Genomic DNA, 23,628 nt, shown 5'->3' with positions numbered 1-23,628 from the left:
CTCACAAGCAACTGAGCACAGACTTTAGCTTCACTTCTATGAGCTATAATACGCTATTATACTACAGCACAGGAGACAGAGCTATTAACCATCTGCGAAAGAACAGATTATAGTTATGCATCTTCAACTTTTTTATGGCTTGGTCCTAAATATATAGGTCAGTATCACACTAAAATAACAGTTCCTTGCRAACGTGTTTTTCTGTAAGAACATTTTTAAGAGGAAAACACTCGCAAACTGCAAGTGCAAGTTCAAACCTAAAGTCTGCCCAGAGCTGGGATAAATAATGAAGAAAATCTGCAGGAGTTACATCCCTGTGCCTGTCAAAATGATTTGTTTAGATCCTATTACACGATGACCATCAAAGTGATTGCTTGAATAAATAATAGCACTCTAAGTTGATTTGGACCTGCATATTCTGCTCTCACTTACCTGGCATCTTTAGTGTACTCCAGCATCACAGAATGGAGGTCCCCACAGGAGGTGGCCTCACAGCCAACCACAATCTGTAGCACAGATTGAAAATAAAAAAATAAAAAAATAAAAAAAAAAAATAAAAAAATTAAAAAATTAAAAAATTAAAAAATTAAAAAATTAAAAAATTAAAAAGAAAATAAATAAATAAATAAATAAATAAATAAATAAATAAACGTCTGCTTTAGCAAGTCAGGTAGACATTTAATATGACATATAATGAAGTTATGCTCTCCTTTTTTCTTTAGTGGTAATATAAAAGTGATTACCAACTTAATCTTGGGAAAATTCTGTCAAATGTGGATGGAAAACAAAGCAGGCAATACTTTAGGTATTACTTTTATTTAATTCTATTTTGTTACTATTATTTCCAAGTAGAAGGCAAGTACTAAGTTTCTAAATATGAAATTAAATGTCAGAATAAATGCTGTTTCTGAAATACCTAACCAGGCATTAATTACCCAGGAAATTCAGAATGCATAATGAAAAACAGTATCTTCTACTTTGCACATTTTTGTGTTTTCAATAAGCCATTCTTCTCCCTCCTTGCCTTCTCTGCTTATTCATTAGGCAGGGGGAAATGGTATGTACATATTCCAGACTGATTTATTTTCATGTTGTGCATTTCCAACATCTGTGCAATCTTCTCTCTCTCTCCTTATTTGTTTTTGCACTATTGCTGTGGTTTTGAGTGCCAGCTAATTTCACCACAGAAAACAACTCCAAGTGTATCTGATGATCTGGCTACCAACAATTTCAGCAGAAAGGGATTAGATTCCCAACCCATGTCAGTAACTCCCAAAGCATTCAGACAATCAACAAAATTGACATTTAACATTCATGCAATCTTTCTGATTCCTATTACCTATACTTCAGCATTTCCTTTAAAATCTAATAAAAAGCCATTATTAATTATTCATCCAATTGTGCATCCCAGCTGGAGCAATGAGAATTTCTGGAGTCAAATTAGATGATTTTTATTGCATGCTTTACTTTGGAGAAAAAGATCATTTCTTACTTTAAACTGCATCATGTATCCTGGTTGTATAATGAGCTCCCTGGAGGACAGGATGTTGTTTGTTTTGTCCTTTTTCTTATTTGGCCAGTAGAGATGAAATGATGGATTTCCGCAGAACCCTGCAGTCCTGACTGCATTAGGGTAAAAACTCCAATTTTCTTCATGAGAGGTGCCTTCTATTAAYATGAGTGAGATAGAGTTACCATGCTGTCCCAGTAAATATCAAGGCCTAATATTGAATCCACAGAATCCCTAGATACAGCACTTTAGTGATACAAATACTAAATTTATGCTAACTATCATGACACCGAATAAATAAATTACTAACAGATCTAATAGAAAACCAGCTCCAGATAGGTAATTTAAACTGTTTACACAACAATATTTTTAAAAATATGATTACATAAAACTTCCCTGCCCAGGGATTTAAATGAAATAAGTTGGACTAAAATAATCTTTTCTACCTTTTATATTTGTATATATACACAAATACTTCTCTCTCTCTCTCTCTCTCTATATATATATATATATATATATATAATCTATCTCTCTCTCTATGTATATACACATTTGCACACTTGTATTAGTAGCATAAACATATAAACCCAACATTAGTCTACAGAATAAAAGCTTTGCGTAGTTAAAAGAAAAAAGAAAGGCTGCGTTCCTGCAAGCTCACAGGGCTTCTCTAAAGGAGACAAGAGATGAGTTATCACACGTTGTCTTACCGTCATCAAAGGTATCTACCAGTTGACTGGGGTTGATCTCTGCCCCTCCGATGAGCACGTTGTCCAGCGCCCACTGTGCGCGCTCGGCGCCCGACACCACGAGGCCGTTGCTGAGGGTGAAGGGCTGCCACCAGCGCAGGCGGGTTGTGTTGGTGAGAGCCTCTTCGGGGAGCAGGATGTAATCGTGCCTCACTGAAATGTATTTTTGGTAATCCATCTCATGGAGCAAAGTCCAGGATATCCCTAGAATTAAAAGGTTCAGGATGAGCAATAAAAGAAAACATAGAGTAAGATCTTCCAGAAGATTGAAGGAAGAGAAGAGCAAAACAAAAATAATAGTTCTGGTTTTCAAAAAAAAAAATCTTAACTTCTAAGGGCAGCGGAAACTGTCTTGCAAGAGTAATCTTGTAATCATATAAAGAGATCAAATTGACAGTAATCCACTGATTAATAAAATTCAGCAGGAAGATTAGGAAAAACTTCTGAGTAATGGATTAAAATTTTCAATGAGGAAAAACTTTACAAAGACAAAAATGTCTTTGCAATTAAAAGTTATCCTCTTATTTTGATCCTCTCTGAAGACCTCTCAGATACTTATGGTGCTTGAATACTCAACAAAGTTGTTTAGATGAAACTGCAAYGGGTACTTGCCTCCATCAACTGAATAATCTAGCAGCACTCCCTCCTTCCTGCACGTTGGTCTGTGACATGTTGTCATGTTGTTTTCACTCCCAATTCTCCCCCAGTACTGCAGAAATCTAAGGGTAAACATGCTGGTGGTTACTCACAAAAACATCAGTGAAAGATAAGCACAAATCAGGAAGTTTGCTTTCTAAGGTCAGTTACTCTTAAAATGTTCAAAGTGCCAATGCTTTTAAGCAAGTGATATTGATCWATGTGTAGAGCTTTGGCTTTCAAAAACACTGCCTAATGGTTCCTACAGAGCAGGAATATTTAAGAGTAAGCATGAGAATTTGGGTAATGAGTCTGCTGACTTCAACCAAGGAAATGAGGGAATTAAGTAAAATAATATGTTTTCCCACGAGAACACAAGGGAAGGAAGGAGGGAGGGAATAGGGATGGAAGAGGGAGGGAGGGAGGGAGGGAGGGAGGAAGGAAGGAAGGAAGGAAGCAAGGAAGGAAGGAAGGAAGGAAGGAAGCAAGGAAGGAAGGAAGGAAGGAAAATTATCTTAGAAAAAAAGAAAAATGTTATGTGAAGATTTGCCTTCTCTGATATTGCAGTTTAGATGGAAAGACTATTAAATGGGTGGAAAACTGTCAGTATTTGGGAGCTTGAAGGTCTGTACTCCACCTTGTGTTACTAGTGGAGATTATGAAGAGTCTGTCCTGGGACCTATCCTGTTAAATACCTTTATCAGCGACCTGGAAGCTGTCACCATCAAGTCTGTGGGCAACACCAAGGCGGTGGTGTTGATAGACTTGAAGAAAGGATTGCCATTCGGAGGAACTTAGGCTAAAGGAATGGGCCAACCACCTCTCGTACCCCTTGGACCTACCTSCATGCTCACTGTCCTGGCAGGAGAACTGTCCTTTTTGTTAAGAGTTAGTTTTCTGTTACGGTAACTTTCCATGGTAAAAGGAGGGGCAGTTATCACTGTCAACCTGAGATAACTCTGCGTTTGAGGTGGCTCAGGAGTTCCCTAAGCTGCCTGATCTGCTGCTTTGACAGACGGCAGCAAAGCTCCCTATTAAACTGAACACAAGATAATGGGTAGTAGTAACAGGACATACTTTGCACCCCGCAGGTCCAGATCTTGAGTGACAGCCTCCCTCACAGTTGCACCTCCAAAATACAGGGCTGTGTCTTCTGCTAGAATCCCACACTCAGTACAGGTACTTCCACCTTCTAAGGACATCCATAAGTCTGGCTTAATTTCTTCATTGTCAAAGCGCTCTTTCAGGAAAGTCTGTGTGACAGAAGGTGTGTAACATAAAGCACAACCACAAGTATTTATGATCTTAAGTCTTTCTCATGATTGCAGCTGGAACTGACCTTCTAAACATGTTTAAAGGGCACATGAGCACTGTAAAGATTCTTTCTCATTGTGACTGAAGGATTAGATATAATACCTTTGCTCTGAGTTGCTCTGGAAATTAATAATATTAAATTCAGGACACTAGAATTTGCATACACTAATTAACAACTGTGGTTATTTGAGACTCTGTAACACTACACCATTACATATTTAATATGCATGGGAAATATTGCTATTCTGCATTTTTTTCCCCAGAAAAACTTGCACTGCAATGAAATTTTAGGATTATTGTAGCGAATATGCATCAATATATCAGTCTGCACAAATATTTGCAGTTAAAAACATCTAGAATATATCTCTGATGTCCACTTATGTCCCGCTGTGCAGTCAAAGTAATACTATGAAGGGAATCCTGGCCTGAAGGAGATAGTAATAAAATTCTCCTRTATTTTAATGGTGCCAGGATTTTTTCCCAAATGTCTCTAACGCAAAGAACACATTACTAATTATAAATGGCAAACAGGGAATGATTTTTTTTAATGTAATTAGTGTCTCAGATGAAAAGAAAAACAAGGTCTTAATAGTAAAATGACATGAAAATTGAAATGTTAAATAGTTATATTTTTTCAGGAGAGAATGCTGCTTAACTTATTGTTTCTGTGAAGCATATACTTACTGTTTTCTCATCTAGTAAAGAAAAGATGAAACAGCAAACCCTGTATTTTAAAATAATTTGGAGTTCCTTACATATTCTTTGTAAATATTTTAGATTTTCTAAATATTTTAAATTAGCAGCATTTCACTCTTTCGTTGTACGGTAACACTAATAATAGCTAGGGGAATTAACCTTATGTCACCTAGAGTTCAAGTCTTCTCTGGTGTTCCCTTCTCTAATAAGGCTTTCATGATAGAGGCGTGCTACATGTCTTTATCAAATGTGCTCTTATGTGCAGGGGTGATTTTTTTCTAGTGATAGTGAACAGGGAACTGTTCAGATTTCTAGTGATAATGATGAACAGGGAACTTTCTTAACGCAATGTCCAAGAACCAGTTCATTTGCAACTGCCCTGAATCTGCTGTGATACTTTGTTAAAATATTGGTAAGAGGGCAGTTCAGGTTTGAAAATCTATTTGGGTATCCTCAGACTTTGACAGGAATCAGAGATAAACTTCCAGCCTGATCAGTCTCCTATTTCTCTCTCTCCTTTCCCTAGCAAAACACTTGGCAAAATTCACTCAATTAAAAATACAGTAAAATTACCTTCAGTGTTTGGGTCAGGTAGCAGTTTGGACCCGAATACCCAGGATCACAGATGCATTGCTCTTTCAGGCAGTCTCCATGACCTCTACAGTTTTCTAAACAACCAGGGCCCAGATAGAAATTATCGATGGCCCACTGCATGTCTGAGTATTTCTGGTAGAACCGAAACCTCACTGGACTGTATGTAAAGGAAYGAAGAAAAACAGATATATATCAAACAATTTTGCTCAAATGAAAAAAACCAGACGAAACATAACATAGTTCTGAATGTGCTATTGTCCAGGTTTCTACAAAGAGCATCTGGCAGTCTCTGTTGAAAAATATTTATTTAGAAATATGAAAATTCCAAATCTATATCTTCTCTTACATGCATGTACTACCTACAATACATGGATGGATTCCAGGTACTGCTGAAGCTGAAGGGAAGCTCTTTGGACTTCTGGGAGGTGAATTTCATTTTTGCTTACACTTTCCAAGCAGAATATGCTCAAAGAACATAACTAGGAAGTCTTCACTTGCAGAAAAAGACAAATGGTTTGCATACGTACAGACTACTGCAGACAATAAGAGGAACTTTTTTCACTCAGYAATGTCGTAAATCTCCTCTGTAATTGAATACGTCTGTCTGAACAGATTAGAACATGCTGCACAGAAGCAGACTGAAGAGAGGCCAGGAAAACTTGGCCATCTGCTGAGACCAAGAATCATGACCGGTCAATGGAAAGTGGCCATGGAGCAGCATACACAACAGACACTAACCCTGCTGGTCTGCACTCGACTTGAAAGAAAATGGGCAAATGAATACACAGTTCTGTTGTGCAGGATGTGTTGAACCCAAGACAAAATGAGTAGCTAGTTCATACTTACTTGCCCACAAGGTTTTCAGGCAGTGAGTAAGTTACTCTTTTCCATCCTTTTGTGGGAAAGAAGACAGATGGTTGTGAAACACTTCCGGAACATTTTGGATCAGCTGGTAAGCACTGAGGTACCAAGTAACTCCAGCTAACACCAAAATCAGTGGAATACTGCACATGGACTTGATTTTGTGCAAGTTTTTCTGAAGTCTTACATCCAACTGAAATCTAATAGAGAAGAGAGCACAAGTAAATTGGAATTAACTGTGGTGGTGATTAGAGTTAAAAAAAATGTTGCAATCAGAAAACTGGCTGCAGATTTGTGCTTGCAATGACGCCAGTAATGGTGCTTGCATGGTACTGGTCATCTGCAGATCTCATCGATAGCCCCAGGATCTGACACAGGCACTGAATTCAAAGTTTCATTTTTCTCTAGTTACCTCTTATGTTGGGATTCCCCAAGTTTTATCACCTGAGCATCATACCCTATTACACCTGCACCAACAAAGTTATTTTTCCCTCCCMTCACAACCCAAGGTCTGAGTACTCCAGGGGGACAGTGAATAGTAAGGACCACCCAATATGGTTATGTCCAGTGGATCTTCTTTATGGCAGAGATGCACAAAGAGCCCTTGTCCCTTTCATATGTAGGTTAATTATTTCTTCAGTTTAGGTAAATGGGCATATGGAAGGTGGTKTGGCTACAGGTGTGGTGTGAACGCACACTGAGTTAAGAGCTCAAAACCCTCAGCAAAAGCAGTGTGCAAGGACACCAGCCTCCAGTGCAGCTGCTGGTGTGAGAAACAACCACGGAGCTGCCTGCCCCTGGGCCCAGGCACCACATAGGGACCTTATGCAAAACTGGGTCCCTCCATGCATGGGGCAAAGTGACTCGTGGGGCCATTTGGTCACATTTCAGGAGCTTTCTCTTTACCAAACAGCTATGACAAAAGAGGCACCATATTCCATGTAAAAAACCTTATTACATGTTGGCCACACAGCTGCTCTGCCAAAGGAGGGCACGTTGCCTCTGAGAGCAGCCTGCAGTACTATCAACTCTGACCAACACAGTACATGAGACAACAGAGGATGGATTAATAACAATTCTTTCCTCTGCTATGAGTGACTTGCATGTTGGCTTATGCACGATCCTATCTCCTGAAAAATCTGCCTGATTGCTTGGGGCAAAATGAGGTTTAAGAATAATTATGCAGCAGGCAGAGATTTTTACCTTGAACTGCATAATCCAGCCGTCCGTAGGCGTCAGGTCGTGGGTGACTGCATAAACCTCTCGGCCATCATGGCTCCCGCAGATCATGACGCCATCGGGAGAGTCACAAAACCTCTCAATTGAGCAATCATCGTGGAACAACCAGAGCTCGTTCACTTGAAAATAAACATGAATATCACTAATATACAACAACAATACACAATGAGTGTGCAGAGACTAGATGATCTCTAAAGGTCTCTTCCGGCCTTAAGGATTTTATGATTCTATGATGACATGAGATAAGGAACCCAGTTAGGGAGCTACTGAAGGTGATTCATGACTTAATTGCTCAGCTTACAAAAGAATTATTCACTATTGCTTCCAAGAATGTCAGCATCCCAACTTTCATCCAAGTTACTACTCCTCTGTCTGGTAGACAGTAGAGGAGAACTTTCTAATGAGTGTTGCCTATGTGACTGCCCAAAGGATGCCTCAGCACTGTTACTTCATAAACATGGTAAACCTGCAGGCATACCCCCTCTTTTATAAAATCTAGCCATCAAATGTAACTTAACTTCCTTAAAGAATGTATAAAAAGGTAGGAACTAATTCTCAGATTAAGAAATCTGCTTTAGAAGGAGYTGACATGTAAATCAAGTAAAGTCACTAAGTAAAAACAACGAGTTCCGTTACATGTTTTTCTCTTGAATTTTGTAAACTAACCAAATAAGAGACCTCTGTGGTGTTGTCATTGTCTGTGACATCTTTCATGATGAGACAAAGACTGAGAGTCTCAGAGAGATGTAGAAATCCTGTTGAGCTCCGCTCCACGCAACTCTGCTTACCCGTYGTTTTGTCTTCCATGACCATGTCGAAGGCGATCCGGCCGGTGGGCCCCGCGTCGGCGGGCGAGCGCTCGTGCGGCGGGAGCGGGGCGCTGCTGAAGGTGTCGAGCATCACGGTCCTCTGATCGGCCGAGCCCGAGATCAGCACGTTGTCGATGGCCCAGTCGTTCTGATCCAGCCCGTCGTGCTTGGGCTGCCACCAGCGGAAGCGGGTGCCCAGCGTCTTGGCGTCGTAGGGGAGGAGGATGTTCACAAAGCTGCAGTACAACACGGGGTAGGTCATGAGAAAGCCATACAAGGAATACACCACTAAGAGGGAGATCCTCCAACAAAAATCCCTTCCCGATGAGCTCCAGAGCTGCCCCAGGACAAGGCCTCAGAGAGAGGTGGGGAGGATCAGCAGTGAGTCTGGGGGACGGCTTGAGTGACATTCACCACCCAAAAGAGACCCAACCCGATGGCCTAGACTGGTGTCTTAGGTAGCTGGTACCACCACAACCTTCTAATGTTTTTAGATTGAGACAGAGAATTGCAGGCTGCAATGTATTTTTTTTTTAATTAGTGAAATTTTGAAGTAAAATTAAGATTGCAATTTTCAATCTGGAGCCACTTGTCGGATGGCAAAGCTCCAGGACAGCTTTCCTATTTCCATTACAACAGTGATGAGAGTACACATAAATAATTTGTCCAGTTAAATTGTCAGTGATATTTTGCTGTATTCAAATAAAGTACCAGATGATGGGCTCTCTTTCAGCCCTGTTTTCTGTGATTCTGTGATTCTGTGAATTGAATCAACTGGGATAGGTCCTATGCATGGTTTGAATCTCACAAAAATCTGAAAAAAAGTAGAGGAATTTCTACAGGCAGAAGAATATTATGTACAAACCCGGGCTTGCTGAACTGATCATAGAAAATTTCCATTAGCAGGTTCCAGGTGATTCCTCCATTCACGGAATATTCCAGCAGGACTCCTTGGTTCCGGTTATTAGGTGTTATCAGACATCCGTACATGAAATAAAACTGGATGAATTCTGCAGTTGTGAGGTTCAAGTCTACTGTAACTAACAAACGGCTGCAGCCCTTAAAAGCAATGAAAAAGTAGGTATTTCATGAACATGAAAGGTATAAGACTACATGGTCACTATTAATATAACTTCATACTATAAAACATTCAAAAATAGCCAAAATTCTACAAATTGAACCTGATTATAAATATACAGGAAAGAAAGCTAAGACCATAAAGTTCACCTATTTCTAAAATACTATTTTTTCCCTATTTTTCCTAGGTTACTATTTTTCCTAGGTTACCTACAATCAAACTGCATTTTAGCAACAGTTTGGGTGGTGTGCCTATGTATGTAGATAAAACATGAAATTTTACTCCAAGGTGCCTCTGAAAAAGCCAGCCACGGAATATCTGAAGGACAAAGCTAACCATGAGCTTATTTTCTAGAAGCAAGTACAAGTTATACATGGAAATATGTAGTCATTAATACACTTCTGTGATTGGATTAGAAGCTGCACCAAACTCTAATGCTCTGTCGAATTCGTAAGTGCTGTGAGGAGCCCAATGCTTCGTGCGTAGGACTGAATGTCTCTACACATTTGCCTGGGCTCTGCAAACTCTTGCTTGCTTTCCAGGAGGCAGCTCCAGGAAAGTAACCAGGAACACAACTCTCAATGATCCTGAGTGTTCCTGACTGGCACTAATCTTTAGGACAGCGTGTATCGGATTGTACATTTTTGTATCGTTTTCCTGTTTATTCTGTTGTTATAATCCTTCCCTTTTCCCCCATGGAAAGGCAGGAGCCACGAACCCCGCTGAAGTGCAGAGCCATCCCGGAGGCCACCGCGCCGCACACGGTGCTCAGCTTCCCGCCGTTCACCGTCAGCCAGTTCTGGTTCGAGGGCGCTCGGTTGAAGTTGTCTTTCAGCTGGGTTGGAAGGGGGGTCTCCGGCTCGTCGCAGTAAATCCCACCCCAGTGTTCATCRCAGCTTTGGAGGAAACAAAACCAAAGTGAATTGGGCTGGAAATGGTCCTTGCTACAACTGCATCAGTGCCATCTTATTCCACCCCAGAGAGCAAGTCCAGAGGTGGCCTCCATCCATGTGCACTAGCACATACCTGGCACACGGAGAGTTCAGATTTCTGCCAGCTTTGGAAGTTGTTGAGCAAAACTATGAGGAAGGCTGGTATTATGTATGGGCTTTTCATTCGAGCTGATAATGCAGAGTACACATCCAACACAGAACATTATCAGCAAAATACATTGTACTTTGATAGATAAAGCTAAAGGAATGTGCCAAGCCTAAGAATGTCCTACTAGTTCCACATTTTGATAAGTTTCTGTCAAATGTAAGCAGATGGATATTTTCCTGGTATTTCTTTTATAGTCTCCATGTATTTTTTCTCTGTAAAATCTTCCTATAAAGTCAGAAAGATTGGACAGGAGCATGGAAATGCATTCTGCTGCTATGCAAATTCCACCAGGGAGATTATGCCTGGGTACTTCAGGCATTTAAGGACAGAGGACAGCATAGGGGTAGCCCATTCTGCCAAGGAATGTATTTCTAACACGGTTGCAGTATCATTATACAACTATTCTCCCATCTCTCTTGCCATTGGTGGCTGCAAAAAGCMATGTGTCCATCTGGGAGATACTTCTCTGTTGCCAGACAGAAAGAACGGGAAGACCTGGTAGCTGTAGGAGAAGGAAAGTACTGCACTTACACRCAGCTGCCTTGGGAGCACTTGCCGTGGCCGCTGCACATGTCGATGCAGCCGTCCCCGATGTAGACGTTATCAATAGCCCATGTTTGCTGCTTATCGAAAGGGGCGGGCTGGTGCCAGCGGAAGCGAGTTGCTTGAGACCTTTGGGAAAGGAAGGAAAATCGAAAGGTGATATTTCTGGCTAAGCTGATCTTGACTTTTGATGGAAAGGATATTTCCCAGGAGATTTATTTGGCAACAGTACAACCCAYGGCTGACTCATGACACCATCAAGGTCCCTGAAAAGACATTAAGAGGGTTCCTGGTGTGCCAGGATCCACGTTTTGTGAGCTGCAGGCACAGGCAGTGATCCCACAGCTGGCCCTGTGTGGAGTCCCCAGCTCGGCAGGATCTGTACTTGTGCCCATGGAGGTTAACACAGGCCTCCCATCCAGATACACCAAAGCCCAACAAGTCCGTGGCTTGACCAGCAAATGAATCCATGGAGCCACGGCTCCTTGAAATCTCTAATGGAGAGGTAGGTCCTCTCCATTTTGTCCTTCAGTCTTAGGATAATGTGGTAGAAGGCAGAACCACAGACTGAAAAAGAGCATGAAAAATGCAGGATGTGGGTAACGGATCCCCATGAGAGCAAAGCAAATGCTTTTYTTTTTGATTAAAGGTGTAATTTAATTCCTCATTCAAACACTTTGTTCTGATGTAGTTGTCTGTGTGGATTAAGTGTCTCGGCACCAAAACAGATGATGGAAATCTAGACAAAACAGTCAGTGGACTCCAAGTAGCTGCTGAGCAAACTCAGCACTAAACATCTACATTTGGATAGCTGAAAGTGGATGAGTATCATTAACTTTTCAAAAATGTCTTTTAAAATCCAAGCTAGTCCATGTTTTGTTATACAGCACTAGATGGCAGCAGTGAACTTTGAGTAGCCAGTTTATCTTGATATTCAAAAAGAAAAAATGATTATTTTAAAACCCAAAACAAACTGACAGCAAAATCAAAAACAAAACAGTAAAAAAAAACCCAAACAACTTTTATAAGGTCAATCTTATGCTGTGCATTGTTTCTTAGTAAAAAATCTACATGAACTGAACAAATAACATGTTTATCCAAAGAGAAACCTACTGCTGTGCTGTCTAGTAGCTCACCAAATAGCATTTTAAAAGAAGTATATAAATTGTGAAGAAGTCCTTGAGGTTGAAGGACAAGCACCTATATCACACAGGTGACTTTAGGCTTGTCACTCCACTGACAATTTATGGAGCTGATGCTCCTGAGAAATACTTTGTATTTGGATCTGCATTTTCACATCAGCTCTGAGGCTAACATATAACTTAACTGTTCATTGCCTTCCACAGGCCACAACTTACACAGCACTCTGTACAAACCCTAAAAAGCTGTGTAATATGAGTGCTGTGCACCAGGCAAAATAATTGACTAGGCAGCATACATGCTCCTAAAATACCCAGGTATAAACAGGCAGAAACCTGTATCTTCTATTACACAGCTTGAAATAGTAAAACAGCATTAAAATTATATTGTATTTAGACTAAAGTGCCTATTAGCAGCACTACTCCTATTCGAAAGCTTATCTTTTCCCTTGCTTATGAGTTAATAACATCTCTCATGAAATACATATCTTAATCCTTTTGGAATACTTGATGACTAGGCTGAGAAATGTAGTTATTGGGTAGGATGGTAGAGCGCTTTTTACCTCACTTAGGGCATCAGACTTCTCTCTTTGACATATGTCACTCAAAAAAAAAATCAAGCTTAAAAGCAGTTATTTGTAAAACTGAATTTATCTCAGGTTCCTTTCAGGTCCAAATTTAATTGGGTGGCAATGTCAACCCCAGTCTTAATTTATCCTTTTCAACCCAAAACATCCTTCCTGAAACTAAATGTACAGATGTGATACACAGACTGSTGAGGCAATGGATTTTGCAGACACTACGTGGGAAAGTAGTACAAAAGAGTAACCAGAGAAGAAGAGATGACAAATCCTAGAAAATCCTATTACCTGACAGCATATGCTACAGGGAAGATAGGGAAACAGTTTAGATGCCAAAAAACAAAGAAATAGAACATGGACTTTTCTGCCACTAGTTCCCAAATGTGCTGCCCCTGTACCAACACTCTGAGTACAATTTCTGAAAAGTAAAGCTCAGGGTTTCCAGGTTTCCATGTGCATTAGCCTGCAGCCAGCTCAGGGAAGGATCAGGGAGGAGAACACCAGCTCTGGTGCATGATGACATGATGACTACATTGGGTTTGCTATTCAGGTGCATCCTGGTGCTGCTTTGGCCTGAGGCAGCCTGCACTGACCCGTGCAGAGCTTCAGCCCACGCTGAGGGCAGCACAAGCAACTGCTCCTTCCAGGAGGCTGTTTGCATGAGGCCACCTGGTTGTGGGGAGGAGGATGGATGCTCATATGGATGCAAAGTGTCTTGTGCCACTTGCCCTCAAAGACTGGTCTAGCACAGAGGTGGGCTAATGTGGGCTGTAATCCCTGCCCAAGAAGCTGCTTGTGCATGAAATTACTGCAAAAGCAAAAGTATTGCGTTACAGAATCAGTGCGGTTGRGAAAGACCTTCAAGATCATCAAGTCCAACCATAAACCCATCACCACCACGCCTGCTAAAACCACCTCACCACAGGTATTCCATCAGCAAAGGTAAGAGACCACACAGGGGACGAGCACGTTGCTATCACTGCAAAAGAGGCACATCAAGAAGGACACGGACTCCGATTCTGAATTACTGGCTGCCACTGTAAAGATTATTTGGGGCAAAATTTCAGGCAGTTTGCAGGGCAGCATATTGAAATCTACGGGAGTGCTACCACTAGCACTGTCAGTGTCAGGTAACTCCTTTCTCTGCACTAAGCACAATATTCCACAACCTTGGCTGTTTTTTTCCTTCCCCCAAAACAAAATAACGTACAAAGAGGAAGGCGGGGTGAAAATGAGGATTGTATGAAAACAATGACGTGAGCATGAAAGTTGAGACAGACACAAAGGATTTAAGAAATGTACTCAAAACAAGAAGCGTAAAAATGTACTTTTAAAGCACTACTCTGTAGCCAACAACAGCAAGCACAGGATGCAGTTGAGCATTCAGACAGTAGAATTAGCCAAAAGCCACCAAAACAAACTGAAGTTTGTGATAACAAATGACAATAACATCCAATTCTTTAAAAAGTTCTCGTTGGCCCTCAGAAGAGATTCAGGGCACAGAGAACTCTGCCTTGTAAGTGAGCCACGGGATATGAGACATCTCTCAACCTCTTTTACCCAGGCAGAGGCTCACCAGAATATCCACTGTGCATTGAAATGTGTTCAGTTTATTGAAATTTAGCATCTCTGGGGACCAAAGACGCCCTGGAAGATGTGGAATGTTAAAGCAAGGGCCCATCTCACCCATAGTGGCCACAGAGCTGCACAGCACAGGACTGYAGATGGGCCTGAGTGACCAGGAAATCCAAGGAAATCAGTGCATTTATTCCTTAAGGAGAAGCAGCAAGTTTTATTCCTATCTCAAACTGAATCTCTGCTACGCTCACATAAAAGACATCAACATAGGATATTTTACAGAGGAAGGATATGCAATAAAAGAGCAAGCAAAAAAAAAAAAAAAATCATAACAAAAAAAAAAAAAAAAAAAAAAAAAAAAAAAAAAAAAAAAAAAAAAAAAAAAAGAAATGCATATAACAGGTCTGCAATCTTTGGGCAAAGCAGGATGGGGGTTCATTTACTTATCTGTATGGTCCCTGTAATACACTGACTGAACAAAATTGGCAATGTACATCCATTTATTGTGATATCAAACCTCAATACATAGGTATGTATTTAGATTAATTTTGTAGAAAACCAGTGGGACATACCTAGTATAAGGTGGTAGAGGCAAGGTAATCCTGGTCCATTTGTTGAAAGTGTCTGACACCAGAATCCTCTGGAGATGGTACCTGTTGCACTCTACATTAGTGGGAAGACAATCTCTCAAAATGGGGTGCCAGCTCAGTCCAAGATCCACTGAATATTCCAGTTCAATAGCTAAGGGTGGAAAGATGATCAGTTAGTTAATATAGAGACTTACATTCTTAGGTCCTCAATAACCTGGTAAATCTGCAACGCTTACTCACAAGTCTACATTATTTTGACAAAATATCCACTCAAAATTTTTCAAAGCTTGTGTCAGAAACATAAATGCTACTGAACAGTCTCAGGAGAAGGGTACAGTACAACTACATTCAACCACCTAACTCAAAGGACCACAGGCCCAGCCTAAGCAGTTTTAAACTGAGTTTGTTGTCAGTTTGCTTTCATGCAAACATAATCTAGCCTTWTTACACTAATGTATTAATTCCTCATCACTTCCACTGTTTTGATGTTTATGGTTTATGAACCTTTATTATGAAATAAAGGGTAGCCAGACTCACTAAATACTTAAAACTTTTATGCAGTCATCAAAAAACAAATAATAAAGGCACAGAACTGTAACTTTAAATAAATGTTCCAACTGTCAAGATTTCTGGTGGTGTAAAAGATGGAACATGGTTGCAGTGACAGGGGTAATAAATCTGCTGGCTTTTTTGATTACTATGGGCCYGTTTCTTCTGTCCTCATGCACAGAGGATGACCCTGATTTACCCAACTGGTCCTACTCAATGTGTCCCCACAGAACAAGTGGATGCAAGCAAGGCTAAGTGGATATTTAATGAYAAATCTTGATCTCCAAGATGAAATGCGTTCCTCATCATGACTGGAAGACTGGAAGAATAATTAGTTAATGCCTTGCCTAATTTAATACAGAGTTAAGATAGTGTTAAATACAGTAGACAAAGGAATAAAAAAGAAGGAAATATTTCTTTGCTAGTGAATAGCTAAGCTATCCAAACACACTAAACTTAACTGAGATGACCACAGAGATGCTAAAGTGATTTTAAGACTAAAAGAAAAAGTAAATCAAAAAAACAAAACCAAAATCAGCTGTTAGGCATGTGAGTAAAATATCCAGCTTACTTCCATTGATTTCACAACAGCAAAACCATGTAAGCTACTTTAGAAACTTAGTATTAAACTGCTTTCCATGTTTTTGTGTAGAATTCTAGAGGAATAGTCGACAACTTCATGAATGTGCACGTTACCAAAGTATAGGCTAAAATAATTTTACATGCACRAACAAGAATTCAAAAGCTAGGAACACCATTTTTTGAGCATCTTAAAACTCACCTAATGATGGAGTCTTTAGTTGCATGATTTCCTTCTTTTTCCTGTATCAGCTTGGTGTATTCAGTGCAGAGCATGCTTTTAAACATTCATATGTATATATAGAGATACATATATGTGCGTGTTTATGTGTGTGCACAGACATATGTGCACAGTCACATGCATATATTTATATATGCATATATGAATATGGTTATTATTTCATATGGATGTTACAATTTTTTTGCTCTCTATACTGACCCTTATCTTGTGTCAGCTATATGCTGGTATAAGTGATTTCTTAGAAGAAGGCTTGGTTGATGTGATGTAAGGATTAGTTGATGTGATCTCGTGTTATGTGGACTTAAGTAAAAGAGATATTAGTCCTTCTCTTAAAACATGTTGGATAGCAACTTAAGTGCCTGGAAGAAAGAACTTATTGAACAGTAACTTATGGAACAGTAATTGAACAGAAATCACAATTCCTGTTAGAAACATTCAGCTTTCTTTTGTTTCTCAACCCTTGCTGTGATATGTAATGGAACAAGCAAATAGCTGGATGTTCCTGTCCAGAAGATGAACAGGAAGGGCCTCATCTATCAAGAAATACTTACCATAACAGGACTCCGTGACAGAGCAGGATGCTGCAAAATCTATTTGCAAGAAAGAGTCTTCATTGACAACGATGTCAGTGGTGACAACATAGCGGGTACTGGCTTTCTCAATGAACACCAACGCATCCCCGGTAGACCCACAGACTGGCATCTTTGTCCCACCAGGATGCAGCAGCCACTTTTTACTATCCAGCGTGTTGAAATCATCTTCTAGTACTGTATTACCAGAGATATTTCCTCCAATAAGAATCTGAACATTAAGAAAGGAATTGGTATTAAAAAAAAAAAGTTCAAAGATTTCACATAAACATGTTCTAAAACCCTAGAGAGGAACAGATGTACTGATCTACATTTACAGAGATCTCTGTTTGCCCTAGCTGAACAAATTTACTTTGTAAAGGGTTCAGGTTATGAGGAAAGGGAATAGACTTTCATAGAATTTCCTACGAAGGACAGCAAGCAGGGTAGGATTAATTTAATTTGTTATTTATAATTTGATTTTTGATTGTTCTGAAATAATATAATTAACTACATTCAATGAAGATACAGGAATGAAAGATTAAGGATTTTTTTTTTTCAATTTTAAATGAATAGATGAGGAGGAATATTTTTTTTTAAAACCTGTTATTAAACATGGCTGCAAGGTCAATAACTGTATTTCCTAAGGATGTGTACCATCTATTATAAATAATATTCACAAATACCTAAACAATTTGACCCTGGATTATCCAATAACGCTACTTCAACTGCAAAGACTCTAGTGGAGTTTCTTCGGATTTTTACAATTTATACACATTAATTTCTGGAATACATTCATAAAAAGTATTTTGGCTGCCCCAGTGAAACAATATATTTGAACGCTAAGGGAAATATTAAGCCTGAAGATAGCCTGAAGTTCTATGAGAAGAACTCCAGCAGATTGCTCACCTGATCGATCACCCAGGGACTGTAGAAATGCCCGTTCTCAGAGGGCTGCCACCAGCGAAGCCGAGTGGAGCCGGAACGAGCCTTCAGGGGGATTTCCAAGGCAATGTATCGCCCCACATTGCTCGAGTTGCTGAAGAGGAACTCCTGAAGAAGGCTCCATGTGAGGCCACCGTTGAGGGAGTACTGTAAAAGCACCGGTTGGCTTCGGGGGTCCGGGACCCCCTTTCCACATCCCAGTCTCATGAAGAACTGCACAAATCTAACAGTGAGAACAATTTCGGTAAAAGTTTTCTTCTCTGGGACGTTAGATAAACAACTAAAAGGGCTTAAACTTCGTCCAAGTGAGTTTTGTTTCATTTGCTTATCCGGGGGGATATCATGCCAATAGAATATTTTGATTACAGACTCGGTAGCTATATGAAGATTTGCCAGCTCGGACTTCCTAATTTGAATTTTCTTATTTAGTCTATTGACCAGCTCAGTGATATTTTGGTATAAAGCTCAGCTTTCGGAGATCTTGTGATTTCCTTTTCATAGCCTCCAGAATGAAAATAAACAGACAGGTGGGTTGGCTACAATTGGCTTTGCCTGAGTGGAAGCTTGCCAGGTAGAAGGAGCTGAACAAAGCCAGTTATTTAGGTTTTGAGCTTTTGTCTACATAGTAGATGCTGCTGCAAGTATTAAGAATATAATCCTGTGTGAAATTATTCCCTGGCCCATGAAAACAGATTTTAGTGGCAGAAAAGCAATGGTGCCTTAAGTAGATCACAATTTGCTATTAATTTACTGAAATGCCTGTAGTTAACATAAGCATCCAAGTCCACTGGCATGATTTAGGTAAAATCTTAGACAGGTAAACAAAACATATTTCACCTTGGGGAAGGATTTTGCCCATTTGTCTAAATGGCACTGGTTAAAAGTGCTGGCTCCCCTGAAGTCAGCATGAAAACACCAAGGGACACGAGCAGTTTTGTCCTCCTTTTAATTGCCTGTGCCAAAGAAGGACAGGAGACTCGGATCAGCCTGGGAAATTCTTGCTCTATCTGGAGTAGAGAAGAACTGCCCTTATAATGGTATTCACCTCCCTAACTTGCAGGGTTATTACAAGTATTAAATCATGTTTGCACAGCTCTCACAGGTTGTGTCTGCTCTAATTAGTGTTGCATTAGTGCTGCCCGGCTCCCAGGTAAATGTAAGGCTGCACGGCGAGCTCTGTGTCCAGTTTGATCTGCAGGCAGATCCGTGGGGAATGGAGGCTGCAGAGCGGGGCTGAGGACACAAGGCTCTGCAAGACTCCACACGGGAGTGTCAATTCATTCCAGTACTCGCTGTGACCCACGGTTCCCCTTGTTGCTGTATATAACCTCTTTCACTATAGATTATATCCTGCTCCGTGTCCCAGATATAACATATTGCTCGTGCTGTAAAGCAACACTGGGGACCCTCGTGGATCAACATATCAACTGTAATGGATTGGATTTACTGCTGGCAAGTCTTTGTTCCCCTGCAGATTCACTTTGACATTTCACCATGCAATTTAAAGGAAATAAACCCAGGCGACCCTCTCTCTGCTGATCTGCTCTCTATGAATTGTTTTACTTTTATCTGAATTTTTTAATCAATATTCCACTCAAACTAGGTAGGTAACCTAAAAGGTTGTGCAGATTAGAAAGTCAGTAAATTTAAACTTATTTTTTTCTGACCCTGCAGATAATTTTGGAAAGATCCTGACWATTATGATATAGAAAACCAAGTTTTTGTGTAGATGTAGTAACACCAAATGTGAAGATGGTCTTCTAGTAAGTATGAATTGTAAGGGATTTAATCAACTGTAATAACTAAAACATATCCCTACTGATATTTCATAGTATGCAGTTTCAACTCCTGGCATCTCTATAAYACACCAGCCTTTATGTTAACGTCTTTAAAATATAGACTTAAGGAAACAGGATACTGGGTTAGAGAGTCCACTTGATTTAAATCCCMAATGTTGAGAGTGGCTTGTAACTCAGCTTTGCTGATCAAGGTGTTTTGGGGAGGTCTCCTCGGAAGAGAAGAGTTTYTGTGTGATCACTGAGTCTAGTCCTCTAGAAAGAGCTGCTAGAAACTCTGGTTCTCTTCATTCCTGGCCTAAGTCGATACAGCTCCAGGTTCTTTGTGCAATGTCTCTGTCCAAGCCAAATCTGTGGTGGCTCTTTGCAGGTGGCCAGCAAAATCAGGCTGGAAATTTAGTCCCAGTCCCAGTGCAATTGCTTTGGGATGTTAAGAGAACAGCCAACAGCAGAGACTTTGCACTCTATCTTGCTATTCAGARGAGAACATGCACTTACTTGGTGAACATTTTTCATAGCATATACAAGAAATTAAACACATTGCTGCTTTTCTTTCATTTGCAGAACAGTAGTTTTTTTTGTTGTGTAACAACCAATGCAAATGAAGCTAAAAAATGTCATGGAGAAGAAATCAATGACAATTCTTTGAACATGAGAMAGAGGGAAAACATGTCATTTAGTCTAATGGAGCTACTCACACATCTCCTATCTTTTATTAAATGATCCTTAAATTTAAAAACATTAGTGTTTAAAAACATTAACTTTTAAAAAGTTTGCTTTGAGTAATCTCACAAATCCAGTACAGGGGCCTCTGATATTACCCCTTACCGAAGGTTAGCTAAATGCAATAGTTAGAAATTTAGCATTTTTATTGGCTATGAGGCTCTGCAATTAAATTATTTAAAGCTTTAATGTTAAAGAAGGAAACAAGACAAAAAGTGATAAAGTGTCTGTTACTTTCTTCTATTACACAGAAGACTAGAGAGGTGGAGTGTGTTCACAGGATATCAATGGGAAAATCTTAGAGCAAATGCAATCTCTCAAAAGTTCAAGCTAAACTGAATAAAATGGAAAACACTGGCTGTTTGTTAGTTGCATACAATTAGGATGTGTCTTAATTTGCACTGGTATAACTTTTTAATGTGGCTTGTGTAGTATATCTCTCTCATCAAATATGTCCTCTGCAGGCCATAATGATGCAGCGTGAGCTCTAAGCACACTAAAAGTRTTTTTCAATAGTTGTGCTCAGTGTAGCTGGTGACAGCTTGATGAGAATTTCTCAGTGAGTTATTGGAAGCAAATGTGCACAATAAGAAGAAACTAAGCTTCAGGAATTAAGGAATTATGAGATGATGAATGTAACAGTTATATTGTCAGTAGATAGTCCTGTTCCAACAGTGGCTCATACTACAACAAACCGTAAGACAAACAGCGTGTGACAAACAACCAATTTCTCATGTTAAGCATTTAAGAAATAAAAGCTAGCATAAACTACTCAATATGTGGTGTCAGAGCTTGCAGCTCCTATTCAAGAATGATTAATCCTATTAAAGTTCAAGTTAAAATTCATTTAAAGCGGTTACRGTGGTTAAAATGGAATACTTGTAAAGACTGCAGGAAATATCAGCTTGCCTTGTCACTGAGATAGCATGTAAATATTACTACTCTTCATAACAGTGAAGAATATTCTTCAGTGAAATCCTGAAAGCATTTTGAAATTGTGTTACCTTGCTTGTGACAAGTCTAGATCTCGAGTCATCAGCATGCGCAAGCCTTCTTCGTTAAAGAAGAGGTTGTTTCCTCCAGAAAGGATGCCACACTTCCTTGAGGGCTTTCCCCCACTCACAAGCAGGAATCTATCGGACTCTAGCTGACCTGAAAACACAATAAATACATATTTATGATTCTTTCTGAAGCATTCCTACCGCAAAAGTGCTATTTCCAGGACAAGAGAAATAAATTAAACATTATATGCTGAATGAACAAATACTCATACCAGTGTTTCCAACTCAGTATTTCCTGGAAAACAGCCACAAATCAAGGCAAAATAAACTATAAACTCACAGGTTACAAGTCTGAGATCCTAGTTTCCAGCAACCCACAGAAGATTCAGCTTTCCTGCATTTTATTTCAGATAACTATGAAGTAATCTTCTCTATAAAGAACCTTTGGGTGCTACGTGCTAGTATGYGGGCAACGGCTTGGAAAAAAATAAATTGAACAGTAGCAACAGTAGCATATTCATGTGAATAGTCAAAAACATGAAGAATGTAAAGAAGATTCACTGTTTGATCCCTTTAGGCCTAGGTCCCACACTGATAGACAGAATTCAGATTAAAAAGAAAAGAGATACCTTCAAAATCATCCTTAAGAAAATCAGAATTCTTTGTGCTTATTTTGCAGGTGGGCCCAGAGTAGCCGGGGTCACAGATGCACCTCGTGCCATTGACACAGCTGCCATGGCCATTGCACATCTCCTCGCACTGGGGACCGATGTACACGTTGTCGATGGCCCACGTCACTGGTTGGGATCCGGCAGGATAAAACCCTTGGTACCATCTGAACCTTGCCAGCCTGGAAGAGTGCAAAATGGTTTGTAATTAGTGCAATTAGTTTTGTAATTTTTAGTTTGTACAAATATGCACATGCTTTTGTAGGTATAGAAGTGTGTATGTAAATATATGCACACATAGAGCCACAGTTATGATAATTTTATTTCAGAAACTGACTGCTATATCCAAATCCTTCATAATTTAATATATCTTTAAGCTGACACTCTGCCCAAATACTGACAGAAGCAAGACCAGAATTATACATTACATAAGAAACTGGATGATGGACTTGAACAAGGGAATTGAAATCTAATCACTCTCCTCTCCATCAGCTGTGGGGAGGTGGCATGGCCATGGTCACACAACTTTCCTGCTGCTTTAGCTTGCAGTCTCTGGGTCAGATTTTATCCCTTTTGTCTTCTGCTGCTGAGTGAAATCCAACTTCATACTGTCACACTGTCCCCAGAGAGGCTATGTGTGGAACTGGGGTGGTAAAAACCTCACCCTAAATTACAAGAAAAGGAAAGAAGATCTGCCACGGCACCAGGCATTCGGCTTGCTCTCATGCAACTTAAAAAAAAAAAAAAAAAAAGGACTGATATTACATGTTGTTAAYTTAAACTATTTTCTTCTTTGGGTGCTGGTCTGTCATTTCTAATTTGTCTCCTAAGTACTACATGGATCAGTGCTGTGTATGCATATAAACAGGAACAGACTGCAGAAGGAGGGAAAACACCGAGCAGGGGAAAACTCCTGAGTGAATAATTTTATTATCACCTGAGAGAACATTTCAAAAGCAAAAGGAAGCCAGAAAAGTGAGAAGGGAAAAGCACCTAATTGCATTTCATGTTTAATGTGTCATGTCAGCGACATCTAAATGCAGCAGATGAATCAGTAGCACAGGTTGCCACCAAGTTCTTCTGTCTTTATTGGGATTCTTGGGAAGAAAATCCCGTTTTATTGCTCTGGCCCTAGAAATTCATGACACCAAATGCTCCATGAAAGCTACTCTTTACTGCTTTGGATTTAGCGAGCTGTTAGCAATTCATTTTTGCCTGGCCTACTGGACAAGAAACAGAGGAAAGGCAGACAAATRAGAGAGACTTACTCAGGAACAGAGAATGAAATAAAAATACATGGAAGGTTGAAATGAGCTAGGAAACTGTATAGCCAAAATTTTAATTTTGAAGGATTCCTCGGTACTTGGGGAAAGTGCAAACGGTCAAATAATTCTTTTGGGGGAAAGCTGAAGGACAGATGAGTTGTTGCAAGCTATGGTTAACTCTTCCATGCTTGAAATGTTAACTGTCATAAAACAGAATATTCAAGTTTAAAATTTAAACATTTTCTTAAATTATTAAACATCCAAGCTTTCCAAA

The 23,628-nt window shown here is 39.9% G+C and overlaps 1 protein-coding gene across 1 annotated transcript in view; it reads right to left on the bottom strand.

Annotated features, from left to right (window-relative positions):
* RELN (reelin) overlaps positions 1–23,628 on the bottom strand; it is a 221,583-nt gene that overhangs the window by 13,827 nt on the left and 184,128 nt on the right. Inside the window, exons 42-58 of the mRNA XM_026046370.1 lie at positions 22,051–22,271; positions 21,425–21,572; positions 17,866–18,124; positions 16,939–17,188; positions 15,001–15,169; positions 11,119–11,259; positions 10,205–10,382; positions 9,274–9,467; positions 8,388–8,644; positions 7,564–7,718; positions 6,346–6,560; positions 5,479–5,656; positions 3,973–4,148; positions 2,872–2,978; positions 2,221–2,463; positions 1,493–1,668; positions 433–506 (exon numbers count right to left, since the gene is read on the bottom strand). Coding sequence (XP_025902155.1) covers positions 433–506; positions 1,493–1,668; positions 2,221–2,463; positions 2,872–2,978; positions 3,973–4,148; positions 5,479–5,656; positions 6,346–6,560; positions 7,564–7,718; positions 8,388–8,644; positions 9,274–9,467; positions 10,205–10,382; positions 11,119–11,259; positions 15,001–15,169; positions 16,939–17,188; positions 17,866–18,124; positions 21,425–21,572; positions 22,051–22,271 — 3,141 coding nt within the window. The remainder of the gene's footprint in view (positions 1–432; positions 507–1,492; positions 1,669–2,220; positions 2,464–2,871; positions 2,979–3,972; positions 4,149–5,478; positions 5,657–6,345; positions 6,561–7,563; positions 7,719–8,387; positions 8,645–9,273; positions 9,468–10,204; positions 10,383–11,118; positions 11,260–15,000; positions 15,170–16,938; positions 17,189–17,865; positions 18,125–21,424; positions 21,573–22,050; positions 22,272–23,628) is intronic.

Source organism: Nothoprocta perdicaria, unplaced genomic scaffold (assembly GCF_003342845.1).
Source record: "Nothoprocta perdicaria isolate Ctin4 unplaced genomic scaffold, notPer1 scaffold_44, whole genome shotgun sequence".
Lineage (NCBI taxonomy): Eukaryota > Metazoa > Chordata > Aves > Tinamiformes > Tinamidae > Nothoprocta > Nothoprocta perdicaria.
This window is presented reverse-complemented; position numbering and strand designations above follow the sequence as displayed.